Source organism: Lithobates pipiens, unplaced genomic scaffold (assembly GCF_037356315.1).
Source record: "Lithobates pipiens isolate NorthernLeopardFrog02 unplaced genomic scaffold, aLitPip1_a1.2 Scaffold_27, whole genome shotgun sequence".
NCBI classification, from domain to species: Eukaryota; Metazoa; Chordata; class Amphibia; order Anura; family Ranidae; genus Lithobates; species Lithobates pipiens.
Window position 1 is genome coordinate 162834669 of NW_027507788.1, and position 16181 is coordinate 162850849.

Sequence of the window (16181 nt, forward strand, 5' to 3'; positions counted from 1 at the left end):
CATACTCAGGAGGAGTAGGAGAATCTATTTTGTCATTTTTGGTATGTACATGCTATGTGTTAGAAATATTATGTAATAGAATAACTTTATGTAAAAAAAAAAAAAGTATTTAATTTTCAAAAACTTGTAGAAAAAAATAACATGTTCATTATGCCTCATAGATTATACATTGGGTTGTTTTCTTTCCAAAATTGGGTAATTTTTTGGGCGTTTCCATTGTCCTAGTGCTCCAGCGCCTTCAAAACTGTAAGAGGTAGTCAAGAAATGATATGTGTCAATTATGCTCCAAGAACGCCTGATAGCGCTCCCTGCATGTTGGGCCTCTGTATGTGGCCACGCTATGTAAAAGTCTCACATGTGGTATCGCCATACTCAGGAAGAGAAGTAGAATGTGTTTTTGGGTGTAATTTGTGCTATGCATATGCTGTGTGTGAGAAATAACCTGCTAATATAACAATTGTGTGGAAAAAAAAGTCTCGATTTTGCAAAGAATTGCGAGGAAAAAATAACTTAAACTTAAACTAAAACTCACCATGCCTCTTACTAAATACATTGGAATGTCTACTTTCCAAAAAGGGGGTATTTGTACTTTCTTGGCTTGTTAGTGTCTCAATAAATGATAGGCCGTCAGTACTTAAGGTGTGATCAATTTTCAGAGATTGGCACCATAGCTTGTAGACTCTATAACAATTTCATAAAGACCAAATAATTGACACCAATTTGGGTTATTTTTACCAAATATATGTAGTAGTATAAATTTTGGCCAAAATGTATGAAGAAAAATTACTAATTTGCAAAATTTTATAACAGAAACAAAGAAACTTTTTTTTTTTTTTTTTTTTTACAGAATTTCCGGTCTTTATTTTATAGCGCAAAAAATAAAAAACGCAGCGGTGATTAACCACCTCAATACCAGGCACTTAAACACCTTCCTGGACAGACCAATTTTGAGCTTTCAGCGCTGTTGAATGGCAATTGTGCGATCATGCTACACTGTACCCCAATGAAACTTTTATCATTTTCCCCCCCACAAATAGAGCTTTATTTTGGTGGTATTTGATCACCTCTACGGTTTTTATTTTTTGCTAAACAAATAAAAAAAGACCAAAAATTTTGAAAAAAAAGTTATTTTTTGTTTCAGTTTCAAAACTTTGTAAATAAGTACGTTTTCTCCTTCACTGATGGGGCTGAACTGACGGGCACTGATGAGGTGGCACTGATGGGTGACACGGATGGACACTGATAGGTGGCAAAAATTGGCACTGATAGCTGGCATGGATGGGCACTGATAGGCGACATTGTATTGCATTGTTTTGTACTGATGGATGCCAATCAGTGCCAAACAATAATGCATGCCAATCAGTGATGCTCATTGTGGGTACTGACTGGCATCCCTGGTGGTCTAGGGTGGCATACCTGGTGATGGGCATCCCTGGTGGTCCGGTGTGGTGGGCATCCTCGGGGGGAGGGCTGTGCTGATAATCGATCAGCACAGAACCCCCCATCAGAGGAGTAGCTGATCGGCTCTCCTCTACTCGCGATCACCAGCTCTTCCTATTTACACTGTGATCAGCCGTGATTGGACACGGCTGATCACGTGGTAAAGAGTCTCCGTCTGAGACTCTTTACTGAGATCATAGTTGCGGGGTATCAGATTGATAACCCGCAACAACGATCGCCGCGATGCACGTCCCCCGGGGGCGCGCAGCGGCTCAAAATCCTGAGGACGACCTATGACGTCCGGTCAGGATTTTGAAACCACTTTGCAGGCGGCAAGTGGTTAAAAGAAATCTCTATTTGTGTGAAAAAAGGTACAGTGATGTATGACTGAGTAATTGTCATTCAAAATGTGAGAGCCCTGAAAGCTGAAAATTGGTCTGTTTAGGAAAGGGGTTTAAGTGCCCAGTGGTCAAAACAAACAAACAGTGCTCATGTCGGATGTCTATTGTCATTATTAACCACTTCCCACCCGGCCAATGCACATATACGGCCAGATGGGAGCCGTCTATTTCTGATAGGACGTTCAGGAACATCCTTCAGAAGGAGCGCGTGCCCGCGCAGCGGCGCGATCCCGATGTGCTCGTGTCACCCGGACACGGCGTATCTCAGATCGGCAGGAGGGCTCTGTGATTGGCCCTCCTGATCACATGACGGCCGTGTCCAATCACGGCCGTCATGTGATGTAAACAAACAGCCGGTTGCTAGGCAATCGGCTCCTCCTCTCCTCACACAGAAGTCATCGCTGAGGAGAGGAGAGCAGATCGCTGCAGCCGGCTGATGATCAGTGAGTATGAGCTGTTTTTTACTCACTGATCATCAGTCTAGTGTAAACACACAACACACCACACAGTATAAACACAATGTCCCCACATATGTTCCCAAAACACACATGTCCCCAAATAATAAAAACACATGTCCCTAATAATAAAAACATGTCCCCCACATATGTCCCACTAAAATCACATGTCCCAATGATTATCTGCACACATATGTACATGATCATTTGCGTACATATGTCCGTGATCACACTAACCAATTATTATACACTTAACGGAATTTTTTTTTACCAAAAACATGTAGCAGAATACATTTTGGCTTAAATTTATGACAAAATTAGATTTTATTGGATTTCTTTTAAAATAGAAAAAAGAAAATATTGTTTTTTTTTCCAAATTTCCGCTTTTTTTGCGCTTATATCGCAAAAAATAAAAAATGGAGTCGTAATAAATAACACCAAAATAAAGCTCTATTTGTGCGAACGAAATGATAAAAATTTCATTTGGGTACAGTGTAGCATGACCGCGAAATTGTCACTGAAAGCGCTAGAGCGATGAAAGCTGAAAATTGGGCTGGGAAGGAAGGGGGTTAAAGTGCCCTGTATTGAAGTGGTTAAGCATAAGAATAGATAATACATTTTTCCCATTACGAGGACACCTTAAGGATGTACCTGACACAGGTTCAACGTATCAATAATGCACATTATCTAGCACGTGGTCCGCCTGATTCGAGGGTGAGGGGGCTGGCCAGCCATCTGCCCCATATCTTTTGAAATGCTTTGGATCTTTTCCGAACCTCAAATGTAAGTTTCTACAGTGGTATTGAGTCATTAATCAGTGATATCCAGAGAGACCTTATAGGTTTCTGTGAGCCTTTCCAGGTCAATAATATAGTCTTCCTAGCATAGAAATGAAGGATGCAAAAGCAACCAGAGGACGGTTCTTAGGGTGAAGAACATTCAGGAGGCCCAGTGCCTGTGAAATAATAGACCCTACCTCTCCACAGAAGGCCTGAACTATTGGACAGGTCCAAAAACAGTGTAGAAAAATCTGACTCTTGACCAAACCCTCTAAAACAGTCAGCTGCGGGGGATAGGCCCATCCTGCGTAGTATAGAGGAGGTTAAGTGAGATAAGTGAAAGATTTTTATGTTGATTATACGGTCTTTGGAAGATATTACCAACGTTTTATACGTGTCACTGAATTCTGACCAGTCCTCGTCCGTAAGTGTAAAGTCCATAAATGCCCATCTTGCCTGCGACATCCAGAATCTGGGGTTACAGTCAGTCAGAAGAGCAGTGTAGTACATAGATATAAGCTTAGTGGAGTCAGGGTGTCGCAGTAGTTTCTCTAGTTGCGGTACAATGGTGGGGTCAGCTAGGGAGCCAAACTGGACACGAATAGTGTGTCGAAGTTGGTAGTAAAAGAGTATGTATGAGCGTGGTAGGTCAAAGTCTATTTGTAGTTGTTGAAAGGACTTAAACGCCCCCGCATCATATAGATGACACAGGCATTTAATCCCCCTGGAGTACCATCGCTGCAGATCCGGTATAGAATTCAATTCTTTAAGGTTGTGATTGAACCACAGTGGGTTATTAGGGGACACTGACCATGATTCTTTTGTAATGTTAGAGACAATTGCTTTAAACAAGGAGAGTGAGGTGTTCAGTATAGATGTGCCCGGACAGGTCGACGTCTGACCCTGGTACACAATATTGTGGAGGGTCTCCATGGAAGATGCTATGGCACCTTCTGTGGATGTGCAAGCGTTCGCTGTAGTTGGGTGTAGCCAGTCATGGATGTGGACTAGTTGGGAGGCCAAATAGTACAGGTAAAAGTTGGGAAATGCCAAGCCCACCAGGTGCGTCGGAAGTCATAAAGTCTCCAGAGCCACCCTGGGGGACCTGCTATTCCACAGAAACGCTGTGCATATCGTATCTATCCTTTTAAAGATGGATTTAGGGATCCTACACGGTGTGTTGGATAGGACATACAGCAGTTTAGGCAGATAGATAATTTTAAGGGTATTAACCCATCCCATGAGATCCAGGGGCAGGTCCATCCACCATTTAGTCTGCTCTAGGAGCTGGGTCAGTAGAGGATTTAAGTTATTGTCAATATTAAAGGATAAAGGGAGCTGTACTATGACCCCTAAATATCTAAAATCTAAAAAAGGACACTACCTGAAGTTTGGAATGACGATGAATCTGGTTGCATCAGCATCTAGAGGAAACAAATTTGATTTGTTCCAGTTCACTCAGAACCCCGAATAGTCACCAAAGACCTCTACCTCTGACAGCAGTGTCTTCAATGAGTCCTGAGTATCGGCTAGGTACACTAACGTGTCATCTGCGTACAGAGATATCCATTCCTCAATATTGGCAAACAGAAGTCCTCTAATGTGAGGGGAGCAATGAATACATATAGCCAGCGGTTCCATGGCCAGGGCAAATAGGAGGGGTGACAATGGACACCCCTGTCTAGTGCCTCTGGTGATGAAAAAGGTGTTTTTAATATGAGAATTTACCCCTATACACGCATTTAGGGAAGTGTAGAAGAGCCTGATCCAATCCATGTAGCGAGGGCCAATGCCATATAGCTGCAGAACTTGAAAAAGATACGGCCACTCCACACCATCAAGTGTCCAGTGACACAATGGCCCTGGTAGGTGTGGATATTGAAGACATCTACGAATGTTCATCCTCTTAGATCTGCCTGATCACTCCTGACCAACTGCGCAACCACAGAATTCATACGATTGGCCAAGACTCTTGATAGAATTTTGACATCCATATTTATAAGAGAAATAGGACGATACGCGTCACATTTAAGAGGGTCCTTTGGTGGTTTCAGTAACAGGTCTATCAAGGCTTCCCCCATAGTGGGAGGGAGAATCCCAGCAGTTAGAGTGGAATTATAAATCCATAAAAGGAATGGGCAAAGGAGAGATTTAATTTGGGAGTACCATTCAGCAGGGAAGCCATCTAGGCCAGGAGTCTCATGTTGCAGTAGTTGTGAGATAGCCACTGCAATCTCCTGAACAGAGAGGGGTGCCTCCGGCTCTTCGCCACTCTCAGCCGAGAGAGAAGGAAGGGATATTTGGGCAAAATAATCAGTCAACTGGGAATCTGTATAGTCTGCCCCTAGACAAGTACAAATCTTTGTAAAAGTCCAGGAATGTCACCATACTTTCCTCTGGGGTATCACTAGTCTGTCCTTGTGTAGTCATAATTTGCAGGATAGATATGGGGGAGTATTCTGGTCTTGTCAAATAAGCCAACTGTCTGCGTGAGATCCAACAAGCGGAGCTCATATTTTTTGCATCCTTGTGACCAAGCCTCTCTTGTGGTCTGGTTAGGTTCAGAGGCATAGGCATGCTCTGCAGCCATCATAGTTGTTTCCAATTCCACTTCTATGGACACAAAAGTACCCTGCAACATGGTCTTAAAGGCCTCCCATTCTGTAAGCGGGTCTACTGTGCCTGAGTTCTCTTTCCGGTAGTTGGCTATCTCATCCTCCAGCCAGTATGAGTTCAAGCACCACAATCTTGAACCCAAACCCAGAAAAAGGAGGCGATGCATGCCTAGAGGGGCATGGTCAGATGCGCCTCGGGGAAACTATGATATAGTAGAGACCACCGGGAGAACATCCCTGGTTCCAAACGCAAGGTCTATATGAGACATGGTATGGAAAGAATCTTAGTGACAAGAGTATTGATGCTCATCCGGATGTTTCCATCTTCATAGCTTGGTGAGGCCATGTACCTGGGAACCCCAACATAGCGAGCCTTGGGTCCCTGAACTGAAAAACAAACCCCCCCTCTTTAAACTGAAGGAGAGCTGTCCCGTGGCCTCACCACCAACTGGTACAGGGGTGTTTTGGAATCTAGATTGGTTCTTACAGGGAGAAGTAACACAACTCATTAGTACATATAATAAATTGTAGAATACACACTCGGCAGAAATTATAGGGGGCACAGGCCTGATGATAAAGAGGAAGTCCAATCTGCAAGGATAGCAGTTCTCAGGCTTACTGTAGGGAAGTGTTTCATGGGAAACCAGAACAGTCAGCAGGGAGAAAGTAGATGAACTCCCTGGTAAACCCGTAATCAACTTAAGGCAATCGTAGATGAGAATGCAGGGAGTCAGGACCTCAGACAGCTCTGGGCCTTGGTGAAGCACCGCATCGATCATTGAGCCACATCATGTTCTCCTTGGGGTTAGTGTAGACATGAGCTTTTCCATCATGAATGACGCACAGTTTTGGCGGGAAAAATCATAGCGTAAGAGAGACCCTCCATGCGTAGTTGGGCCTGCACTGCCGCAAAGGAGGTGCGTTGTTGCTGGACATCTGCTGAGAAATCGGGGTACAGTGAAATGGTATTGCTACTGTATTTTAAGGCACCTTTCTCCCTGGCAAGACATAAAATAGCAACTTTGTCTTGGAAGTGGAGGATCCGTGCAATAATGGAACATGGGGGTGCCGGGGGGGGGGGGGGGGGCGGACGCGGAGTGGTGCAATGTTCATGCTCAATCACATGGGAAAAGGATGGTGTCAGTCCCAATAATGTCCCTCAGCCAATTATAAAAGAACTTTTCTGGGTGGGAGCCTCTGCCCACTCTTGGAATCCAACGAATCGAAGATTATTCCTGCATGAACTATTTTCCAAATCGTCAATATTGGTGTGGAGGGCCTTCATTTTCCCTGTATGTTCGCCCCCTGTTTGTACATCTTGTGTCAAGAGACTGATGCAATCTGAGCAGTGAGGGAGGCCTTGCAGTCCTGAATAGCAAGCATGATGGTGGCTAGAGTAGGTGCAGTGGAAGGGGAGCCGGGGCTGGAGCTGTCTTCACTGTCCGGGGGGGGAGGTTAGTCCTGAGACTGTAGTGGGTCAGACTGTGTGTATCTCGGGGAGCAGGGGCAGAGTCACTTACTATTGCTGCTTGTGAGGAGCTGAGACGGATGGATGCAGAAGTGTGTCATGCTGTTCTGTCTGCGTCCCGGCGCCATCTTCCTACCTGTCCCACCACCAACACTGGTGGCCTGTATTTCACAATGGATGCCAGCCTAGATTGTTCCCACAACAGTGGGGAGTAATTAGACGCTGGTCTGGAACAAAACAGGCTCAGGATGCCTGGAGGATGCCGTTCACGAGCCAGAGCTGTGGCTTTACACGTCTGCTCGCCCTGCCATTTGGACACCACCCAATTGTGTTTATTACAATGTCAAGACATCACCTGCAACAGACTCTTCTGCTAGAGTGTTAAATAGCAATCCACCCACACATTCTTCCAAGTGTGGATGATGGTCATAATTGTTTTGAGCAAATCATAAATGATTAGGCATGAAACAACCATCAAAAGATCATTCATAAATGAAACACTTGTGGCCCAGTGTGTGTTTTGTATCGAGCAGACATTCCAACCACTGACCTGTTCTTTCTTTCTTGCAGGAGTCCGGACACAACATCACAACTGAAGCAGTCGCAATACGAAATTTACTTCAAAACAGACTCATTCACAACCTGACATATTTCTGAGGATTGCTTGGTTCTCCTGTCCTGTGCTGCATTGAAGGACAGTCTGCTGGACAAGCTGTTCTTGGTAAACTTTTTAAGTATGATGGAGAAAACTTCTGTACAAAACCGATAACTACCTGAACTCTGATCACAGGATGGAGCTCACAGACTCTGAACTACAAACTGCATCCATTGCCCTTGTGTGACTGTATGCTTTGTAAATATGTTTTATATATTTTTTTTTCCAAGAAAAGAAAAAAACTTTTACTATTATTTATTTAAAAAAAGTTGCATACCTCTCCTACTGCTGATAATGGACTGTGGAACAAAAAAAAAAGAAGCAGAAAAGCTCTTCCAAAGGAGGGGTGTAATGGTCAACGCATGAATCGATAAGGCTTGGTTGCTGAACTTTTCCTATTTAATGTTAAAGAGTTAAACTGGACCTTCCACCTTAGTGCCAGGGTCTGCTTATTCTAGATTCCCCCTCCCCATCCCTAAAATGCTGCATTAAAAGAACCTGTGGGGAGTAAAATGGATAATATATTCCCTGTCCCTGAATTCTGTAGTAAAGGGGTGACGTCATTTTCCTGTGCCACAAGAACCCTTCAGGATATGGCAGAAAGGAGAATAGTCATCCTTGTCTAGGCACTGAAGGAGGAAGTGTAGGAAACGTGGATATATGTTGTAATTATTTATAGACACTTTTATGCAATGTTTTTGGGGGGGGGGGGGGGGTAGTACCTTGAATAAGTGGACCTTACCATGGAGGTGAAAGGTAAATTCTAAATTGGGCTGTATGGGGCCTGAATGTTAGGAGTATTAGATAAGAGGCAGGTCCTCTTCTCATGTGCCATTTCCTCCTGTCTTTGGATTCCTGTGTATTTACATTCCTATTCCTCCCAAAGAAAAACTATAAAAGGTTTCTAGAATACCTTGTTCTTATTTGTGTGTCTTTTTTTCTTTCTGCTCCTACAAATAGAAAAGAAATATACAGTGATTATTTTATTCTTTTCTGCATATAAATCTCTAATGTCTTCATCTACGGCCATAAAACTAGAACACTCCAACAAACATGAATGAATTCAGCATTACCTGGTCATTAAAGTAAACCACAAAAAACAGGGGATGCCATTAATGACCACTTTCTGAAAATGCTTGTTGCTTGGCAACCTCTTGGCTTTTGTGTCACCACCCCCATAACATTTCAGACAGTGAAGTCATGACTCCTATGTGTATACTTGTTCCAGATAACTCATTCTGGGGGGAAAAAATGAAGCTAGAGGACCAGCAAGAGAAGCCTGGCAAAGGCATACTTGGAAAGATAAGGTCAGCTGCTCCCACTTTTCTTTCATTACAGCTGATTTTTTTCCCTCTTGGTATTTCAACTGCATATGCTTGCGCTTCCTCTTAACTCTTCCTAAAAAGAGAAATTTGTAAGTAAAAGTAGTTTGAGGTTGTCATGGGTTATAACTCTGTTCTGGGCAGAGCATTCTGCTGCAAACAGGTTTGAGCTGTAACCCAGGGCAACAGGAATTATCCTGCTGGAGGATAGAAATACATGTATGAAAAGCACGCAAATTTAAAAGTAAAAGCTGCAGTATTGCTTGTACTAAGCCATTAAGCAAAGTCCATTAGATATGTTATGCAGGCAATTCTGTGCATTAAACACAATTTTAGAAACACAAAGTTTCTGCCATAGATTTTTTTTCCCCTCATATGTGCATTGTGATTTGCTCCACTTGTGTTAGAATGTCGCAGTTTGTTAAAGCAGGCAATCCTGACTCAACAAACGGCATAACGCCATATCTGTGAATCAAAAGATATATGTACGCTTATTAACCACGTAAGGACTGGTCCTCTTTTTTAGATAAGTTGTTTACAAGTTAAAAAACTTTTTTTTGCTAGAAAATTACTTAAAACCCACCAAACATTATACATTTTTTTTCTAACATCCTAGAGAATAAAATGGCGGTGGTTGCAATACTGGCTGTGCTTTCTGTACTTTCTTATTTGTGCAGCAGTCTTACAAGCTCAGTTTTTTTTTTTTTAAATACACTTTTTTTTAATTAAAAAAATAAGACAACAGTAAAGTTTGCCCAGTTGTTTTTATATTGTGAAAGATAATGTTACGCCGAGTAAATTGATACCCAACATGTCACGCTTCAAAATTGCACCTGCTCATGGAATGGCAACAAACTTTTACCCTTAAAAATCTAAAGATCGTGGTGATACCTCACATGTGTGGTTTGAACACCGTTTTCATATGCGAGCGCTACTCACGTATGCGTTTGCTTCTGCATGTGAGCTCGGTGGGACGGGCCACGTTTAAAAAAGACCTCTTAAATATGAGTTCTGGGGTTAAAAAGACCTCAAATCTCATATTTACACTAAAATGCAATAATAAAAATTTTTTGGGGAAAAAATGGCCCTTTAAGAGCTATGGGTGGAAGTGACGCTTTGACGTCACTTCTGCCCTGCAGTGTCATGGAGACAGGTGGGGGCTCACTCTACATGCACAGCCATAGGAAAGATCTGATTGCCGCTGCTGACTGCTCCGGTAGCAGTGGAGGGCTCTGGATTGCGGCAGGAGGGGGGGGGCCCTCTCCTGCCACCGATAAAAGTGATCTTGCGGCAAATCCGCCACAGAGACCACTTTTATCTTGGACCGGGCCGCTGGCCGAACACGGCAATACCAGGGTTATGGCAACTAACTGCTGCTATAAAAAAGATATCCGTCCTCAAAGTGAGGACCGTACATCGGTGTGCGGCGGTCCGGAAGTGGTTAAACAGAGATAATATATCTCATTTCAGTCCTCAGAGAAAAATATTCTCCTTTGGCACCCTGAGTTTTAAAAGTAAAAGTTAAAAGGACAGTGTAATTACATGAAAATAAGCACTCGCGCTTTACGTTTTTTTTACACACATTTGGCACATTCTTTAAATGTGTATTATGGCCCTTTTTTATTGCTCATTTTGGCATTATTTATGCGCATGTTGATGGTTTTTTAACATGCCGTGCTTTTTTACATCTCACCGTGGGGTTTTTATTGTGCATTGTTGCACTTTTTTAAACACATATTTTGGCCCATTTAGTGCACATTTTGGCAGAGCTTATTTTAACTTGCATTTTGGTGAAGTTTGTAACGCACATTTTGGCGCTTCTTTTAGCATGTAGTTTGGCACTTTTTTAATGTCCATTTTGATTTGCTTTTTATGCATATTTTGGCAAACAACACATTTGCTAGCCACTATTGGGGGGTGCCATTAACAATTGGCACCACAAGCATATCATGCATTTTGCATAAGTTTCCTAAATGAACACAAAACACAGGTAAAAAATTAGCCAAAATACATGTTAAAAAAAAACAGAAAAATGCACATAAAAATGTGCTAAAGTGTGTTTTAAAAAAAACAAGCCAACAACTGCACCAAAATGAGCACAAAAAAGCACAGAATCCAAATTGAAATTTTTTTGGGCATTGAGCATTTTGACACGTTGTTAGTGTATTTGGGAAATGACAAAATGCATATCTGCTAACTGCATTTAGGGTGCCATTAACAATGAATGGCACCCAAAAGTGCATTGTGTATTTTGACACAATTGTACAGCAATTTGGCTTTGTGGCAAGAATTGCGCAATTCTGCATTGCTCAGATGTGAATGGGTCCTAAAAGAAAATACATTATAACTATAATGTGTGTGTGTGTATATATATACATAAACATATATAGTTATATCAATCTTTAAGCTTCCTGATATTAGGAAGAAAGAGGCCTCCTTCCTCGCATCACTGCAGCTTCTCACCCATATTCTTCACCTCTGAGCTGGTTGAATCTGGAGATATTTTACAGAGATGGCGAGTGAGATCTTCAGATCTCACCTTCATAAACTGGCCAGCTGTGCCTGGGTGACATCAGTCTTTTCCCTCTCTCTCTCCCCCCCCCCCCCTCTATTAACCACTTTCAGACCGGACCATTTTGCTGGCATAAGACCAGAGCACTTTTTGCGATTCGGCACTGCGTCGCTTTAACTGACAATTGCGCGATTGTGCAACATGGCTCCCAAACAAAATTGATTTCCTTTTTTCCCCACAAATAGAACTTTCTTTTGGTGGTATTTGATCACCTCTGCATTTTTTTTTTGCGCTATAAGCAAAAAAAGCAACAATTTTGAAAAAAACGCATTTTTTACTTTTTGCTATAATAAATTTTCCCCCAAAAATATATATAAAAAGTTTTTTTTCCTCAGTTTAGGCTGATTCATATTCTTCTACCTATTTTTGGTAAGAAAAAATTGCAATAAGCAATTGATTGGTTGGTGCAAAAGTTATAACGTTTATAAATAGAGGATAGTTTTATGGCATTTTTATTCATAATTTTTTTTTTTACTATTAATGATGGTGATCAGCGATTTTTATTGTGACTGCGACATTATGGCGGACACATCAGACATTTTGTGACACATTTTTGGGACTATTATCATTTATACATCAATCAGTGCTATACAAATTCCTGTGTAATTCTAACTCTAATTCTGTAAATGACACTGGCAGTGAAGGGGTTAACCAGGAGGTGGCAGTGTAGGGGTTAAGTGTGTCCTAGGGGTGTGTTTCTAACTGTGGGGGGCGTGGCTGTGTTTTGCACATCACTGATCTCTGGTCCAATCACAGGGAGCAGAGATCAGTGTCACTTGTTGCTAGGCAGAACGGGGAGATGCTGTTTACATTGGCATCTCCCCGTGAGACGTTCGCAGGTATCCCCGTGGCGATGGAGTCCGCGGAACCCGCGGTCAGACTCCCGGGGGTCCCAAAAGGCGATGGCACGGTGGCAAATTCAAAGGGACATACCTTTATGCCCATTTGCCTGTCCATGCCATTCTGCCGACGTACATCATCATGCGCTGGTCAGGAAGTGGTTAATCAATAGCCCTGAAGCAGGGTTGTGACGTGTATCTTACATCACAAACACCATGGCACCTACTCTTCTGAAACAAGGCTTGTATTATTTCATTAGGATTTAGTGGCGGAATTTAGCCAAGATGGCACAGGCTTCAGCAGGTGGTTGGGTGTTACAGAGTTAACCTGCTGAGCAAACTCATCCTAGGAATTTTAAGTCTATCTCACTTTATGGGACTTGTAATCTAGAATTCTGACTTTTATGGGGGTATAGATTAGAGAATTGACTTCTCCTTTAACTGCTTCAGATCTGCTCTACAGCCAAATGATGGTTACAGTGCGGATCTGCTTTGCCGGGAGGATGTCCATTGATGTCCTCCCCTTTGTAGGCTCGCCACCCCCCCCCCCCCCCCCCAAGTGCGCACGTGGCGCATGCTGTGATCACCCAAGTCAACAAAACTCAGGTGATCACAGATCCGAGTAAGGAGCCGATCCCAGTTGCTTACCACGTGATGAGCTGTCAATTTTTTTTTCTTCTCACGCTAACAGCATGAGGAGAAAAAAATGCCGATCACTGGCTTCTGTTTGAAGGGACATCGGTCCTGAAGAGGAAGACCCTCATGTGCCCACCAGTCCCGCCTGCCAGTGCCCACACGAAGTGCCAGAAATCAATGCCCACCAGTGGTGTCAGTGTCACCTATCAGTGACACCTATTAGTGTCAAAATGCCACTTCCACCAATGCCTCTTAACCGCTTCGCGCCCACCCTATAGCCGAAAGACGGCTACAGAGCGGACACCATCTGCCGGGAGGCCGTCCCTGGACGTCCTCCTGTTTACTTCCGCAATGCGCGCTCCCGGGAGCGCGCATCGGGGAAGTTCTGTGCTGGCTGTGTCCCTCGGACACAGCCAGTCACAGATCGCTGTAAACGGCCAATGAGAGATGATTTCATATGTAAACATATGAGATCATCTCTCAGCACCGCTCTCCCTTCTCACTCAGACAGCGTGTGAGAAGGGAGAGATGAACGGCTGCAGCGGCCGTAAGTGAAAAAAATAAATAAAAAAAAGTGCCATCCTCCCCAGTGCCATCCTCGCCCAGTGCCACCTGTTAGTGCTCTTTGTCCCCAGTGCCATCTTTCATCAATGCCACGTATCAGTGCCATTTGTCATCAGTGCCACCTGTCAGTGTCACGTGTCATCAATGCCACTTATCAGTGCCATCTGTCATCAGTGTCACACGTCATCGGTGCCACGTATTTGTGCCATCTGTCATCAGTGTCACGTGTCATTGTCCTGGTGCTCCAGGGCCTTCAAAAGTGTAATAGGTAGTCAACAAGTTAGATGTATAATTTATGCTCCTAGAACACGTGACGGCGCTCCCTGCATGTTGGGCCTCTCTATGTGGCCAGGTTGTGAAAAAGTCCCACACATGTGGTATTGTAATACTCAGGAGGAGTAGCAGAATTTTTTTGGTGGTGTCATTTGTGGTATACACATGCTATGTGAGAAAAATAACCTATTACAATGACAATTTTGTGGAAAAAAATGTAAAAAATTTAAAATCTTAATTTTGCAAAGAATTGTGGGAAAAAAATGACAACATCAAAAAGCTCACCATGCATCTTACTAAATACCTTGGAATGTCTACTTTCCAAAAAGGGGTCATTTGGGGGGCATTTGCACTTTCCTGACTTGTTCGGGTCACAAGAAATGAGATCAGCCACCAGCACATCAGATGTGATCAATTTGGTATGATTCGCACCACAGCTTGTAGACTCTCTAACTTTCATAAAGACCAAATAATATCCACTAATTTGGGTTATTTTTACCAAAGATATGTAGTAGTATAAATTGTGGCCAAAATGTATGAAAAAAAATTAATAATTTGCATGATTTTGGCACAGAAACAAAGAAATATGCGTTTTTTTTTCAAAATTTACGGTCTTTTTTCATTTATAGCGCAAAAAATAAAAACCCCAGAGGTGATCAAATACCACCAAAAGAAAGCTCTATTTGTGGGAAAAAAAAGACAAAAATTCATTTGGGTACAGTGTTGCATGAGTAATTGTCATTCAAAGTGTGAGAGCACCGAAAGCTGAAAATTGGTCTGGGCAGGAGGGTGTTTAAGTGCCCAGTTAGCAAGTGGTTAAAGACATATTTTGTTCAATGTCATTTTTTTCAAATGACAATTTTTTTTTTCCAAATATGAGATCTGAGGACTTTTTTACCCCAGATCTCATATTTAAGAGGACCTATCTTGCTTTTTTCTATTACAAGGGACATTTACATTCCATGTAATAGGAATAAAAGTGATCCAATTTTTTTTTTTTTTAAACGGTGTAAAAATAAATATCATTATATATTTTACAGTGTAAAAATAAATAAAATCAAGTAAAATAAATAAGAAAAAAAATGTTATAAAACACCCCGTCCCGACGAGCTCGTTTGCAGAAGCGAACGCATATGTGAGTAGCGGCCGCATATGAAAATGGTAGTCAAATCACACATGTGAGGTATCGCTGTGATCGGTAGAGCGAGAGCAATAATTCTAGCCCTAGACCTTCTCTGTAATGCAAAACATGCAACCTGTAGAATTTTTTAAATGTCGCTTATGGAGATTTTTGAGGGTAAATGTTTGACGCCATTCAACGAGCGGCGCAATTTTGAAGCATGACATGTTGGGTATCAATTTACTCAGCGTAACATTTATCTTTCACAATATAAAAAAATTGGGCTAATTTTCAGATTTCTACATTTTTTTTTTGTCTTTTTTTTTATTCAAAAACGTTCATTTTTTTTTCAAAAAAGGTGCACTTGTAAGACCGCTGCGCAAATACAGTGTGAAAAAAGTATTGGAATGACTGCCATTTTATTCTCTAGGGTGTTAGAAAAATATATATATAATGTTTGGGGTTTCTAAGTAATTTTCTAGCAAAAAAAAAACTGTTTTAAACATGTAAACACCAAGTCTGAAAAAAGAGGCTCGGTCCTTAAGTGGTTAACAAAATATTGTATTTTTTATTTTATTTTTTATCTGTCTTTTTTTGCAGGGCAACAAGTATACTTTAATGCCTTCCTTCCCACCTGCACACACACACTAACAATTCTTTTACTTCCCAGCTTCTGGAATAGAAGAAAATACCACGTACTTCGGGGTATAAAGGTCCATGTCGCTCACTTCCCTCTCTTGTAACAATGCTGGCACGGGTAGGCATTAGATGTCATTTTAAAGCCAAATTGTAAGCCCAAGCTTAGAGTCCCTATCACCAAGACAATGTATTTCAGTAATATTCCCATAATAGAATATATGCATTTAATGTATTTTTTTTTATCATGTTATTTACCTGTAAAAGCCTCTCTTGTGTAGGGGTCCAAAAATCTGCAGGGTGCTGCCATCTTAGATGTGCTGTCAGTAGACGCGCAACTTTCACACTAGTATTTCCCTTTGCTCCTTTCCTGAAAGATACATTTAAAAAAAAAAAACATAGGGAA

General features: G+C 42.1%; 2 protein-coding genes across 21 annotated transcripts in view; one reads left to right on the forward strand and one right to left on the reverse strand.

The window, feature by feature from the left end:
• The window catches only part of LOC143934321 (CMP-N-acetylneuraminate-beta-galactosamide-alpha-2,3-sialyltransferase 4-like), a 368047-nt gene extending 359322 nt beyond the window's left edge, over positions 1-8725 (forward strand). For all 17 annotated transcript variants that reach the window (XM_077457821.1, XM_077457820.1, XM_077457823.1 and 14 more), the window contains one exon: positions 7729-8725. In XM_077457821.1, coding sequence (XP_077313947.1) covers positions 7729-7815 — 87 coding nt within the window. In that variant the 3' untranslated portion in view covers positions 7816-8725. The remainder of the gene's footprint in view (positions 1-7728) is intronic.
• LOC143934323 (uncharacterized) overlaps positions 1-16181 on the reverse strand; it is a 532031-nt gene that overhangs the window by 406 nt on the left and 515444 nt on the right. For 3 of the 4 annotated variants that reach the window (XR_013263245.1, XR_013263246.1, XR_013263247.1), the window contains 3 exons: positions 16034-16145; positions 15839-15949; positions 8727-8763 (listed from right to left, as the gene is read on the reverse strand). Coding sequence is in view for 1 of the 4 variants with exons in the window: in XM_077457841.1 (XP_077313967.1) it covers positions 8734-8763; positions 16034-16145 (142 nt within the window). In the remaining 3 variants the exon portion in view is untranslated. The remainder of the gene's footprint in view (positions 1-8726; positions 8764-15838; positions 15950-16033; positions 16146-16181) is intronic. The other variant, XM_077457841.1, reaches the window with a different exon arrangement.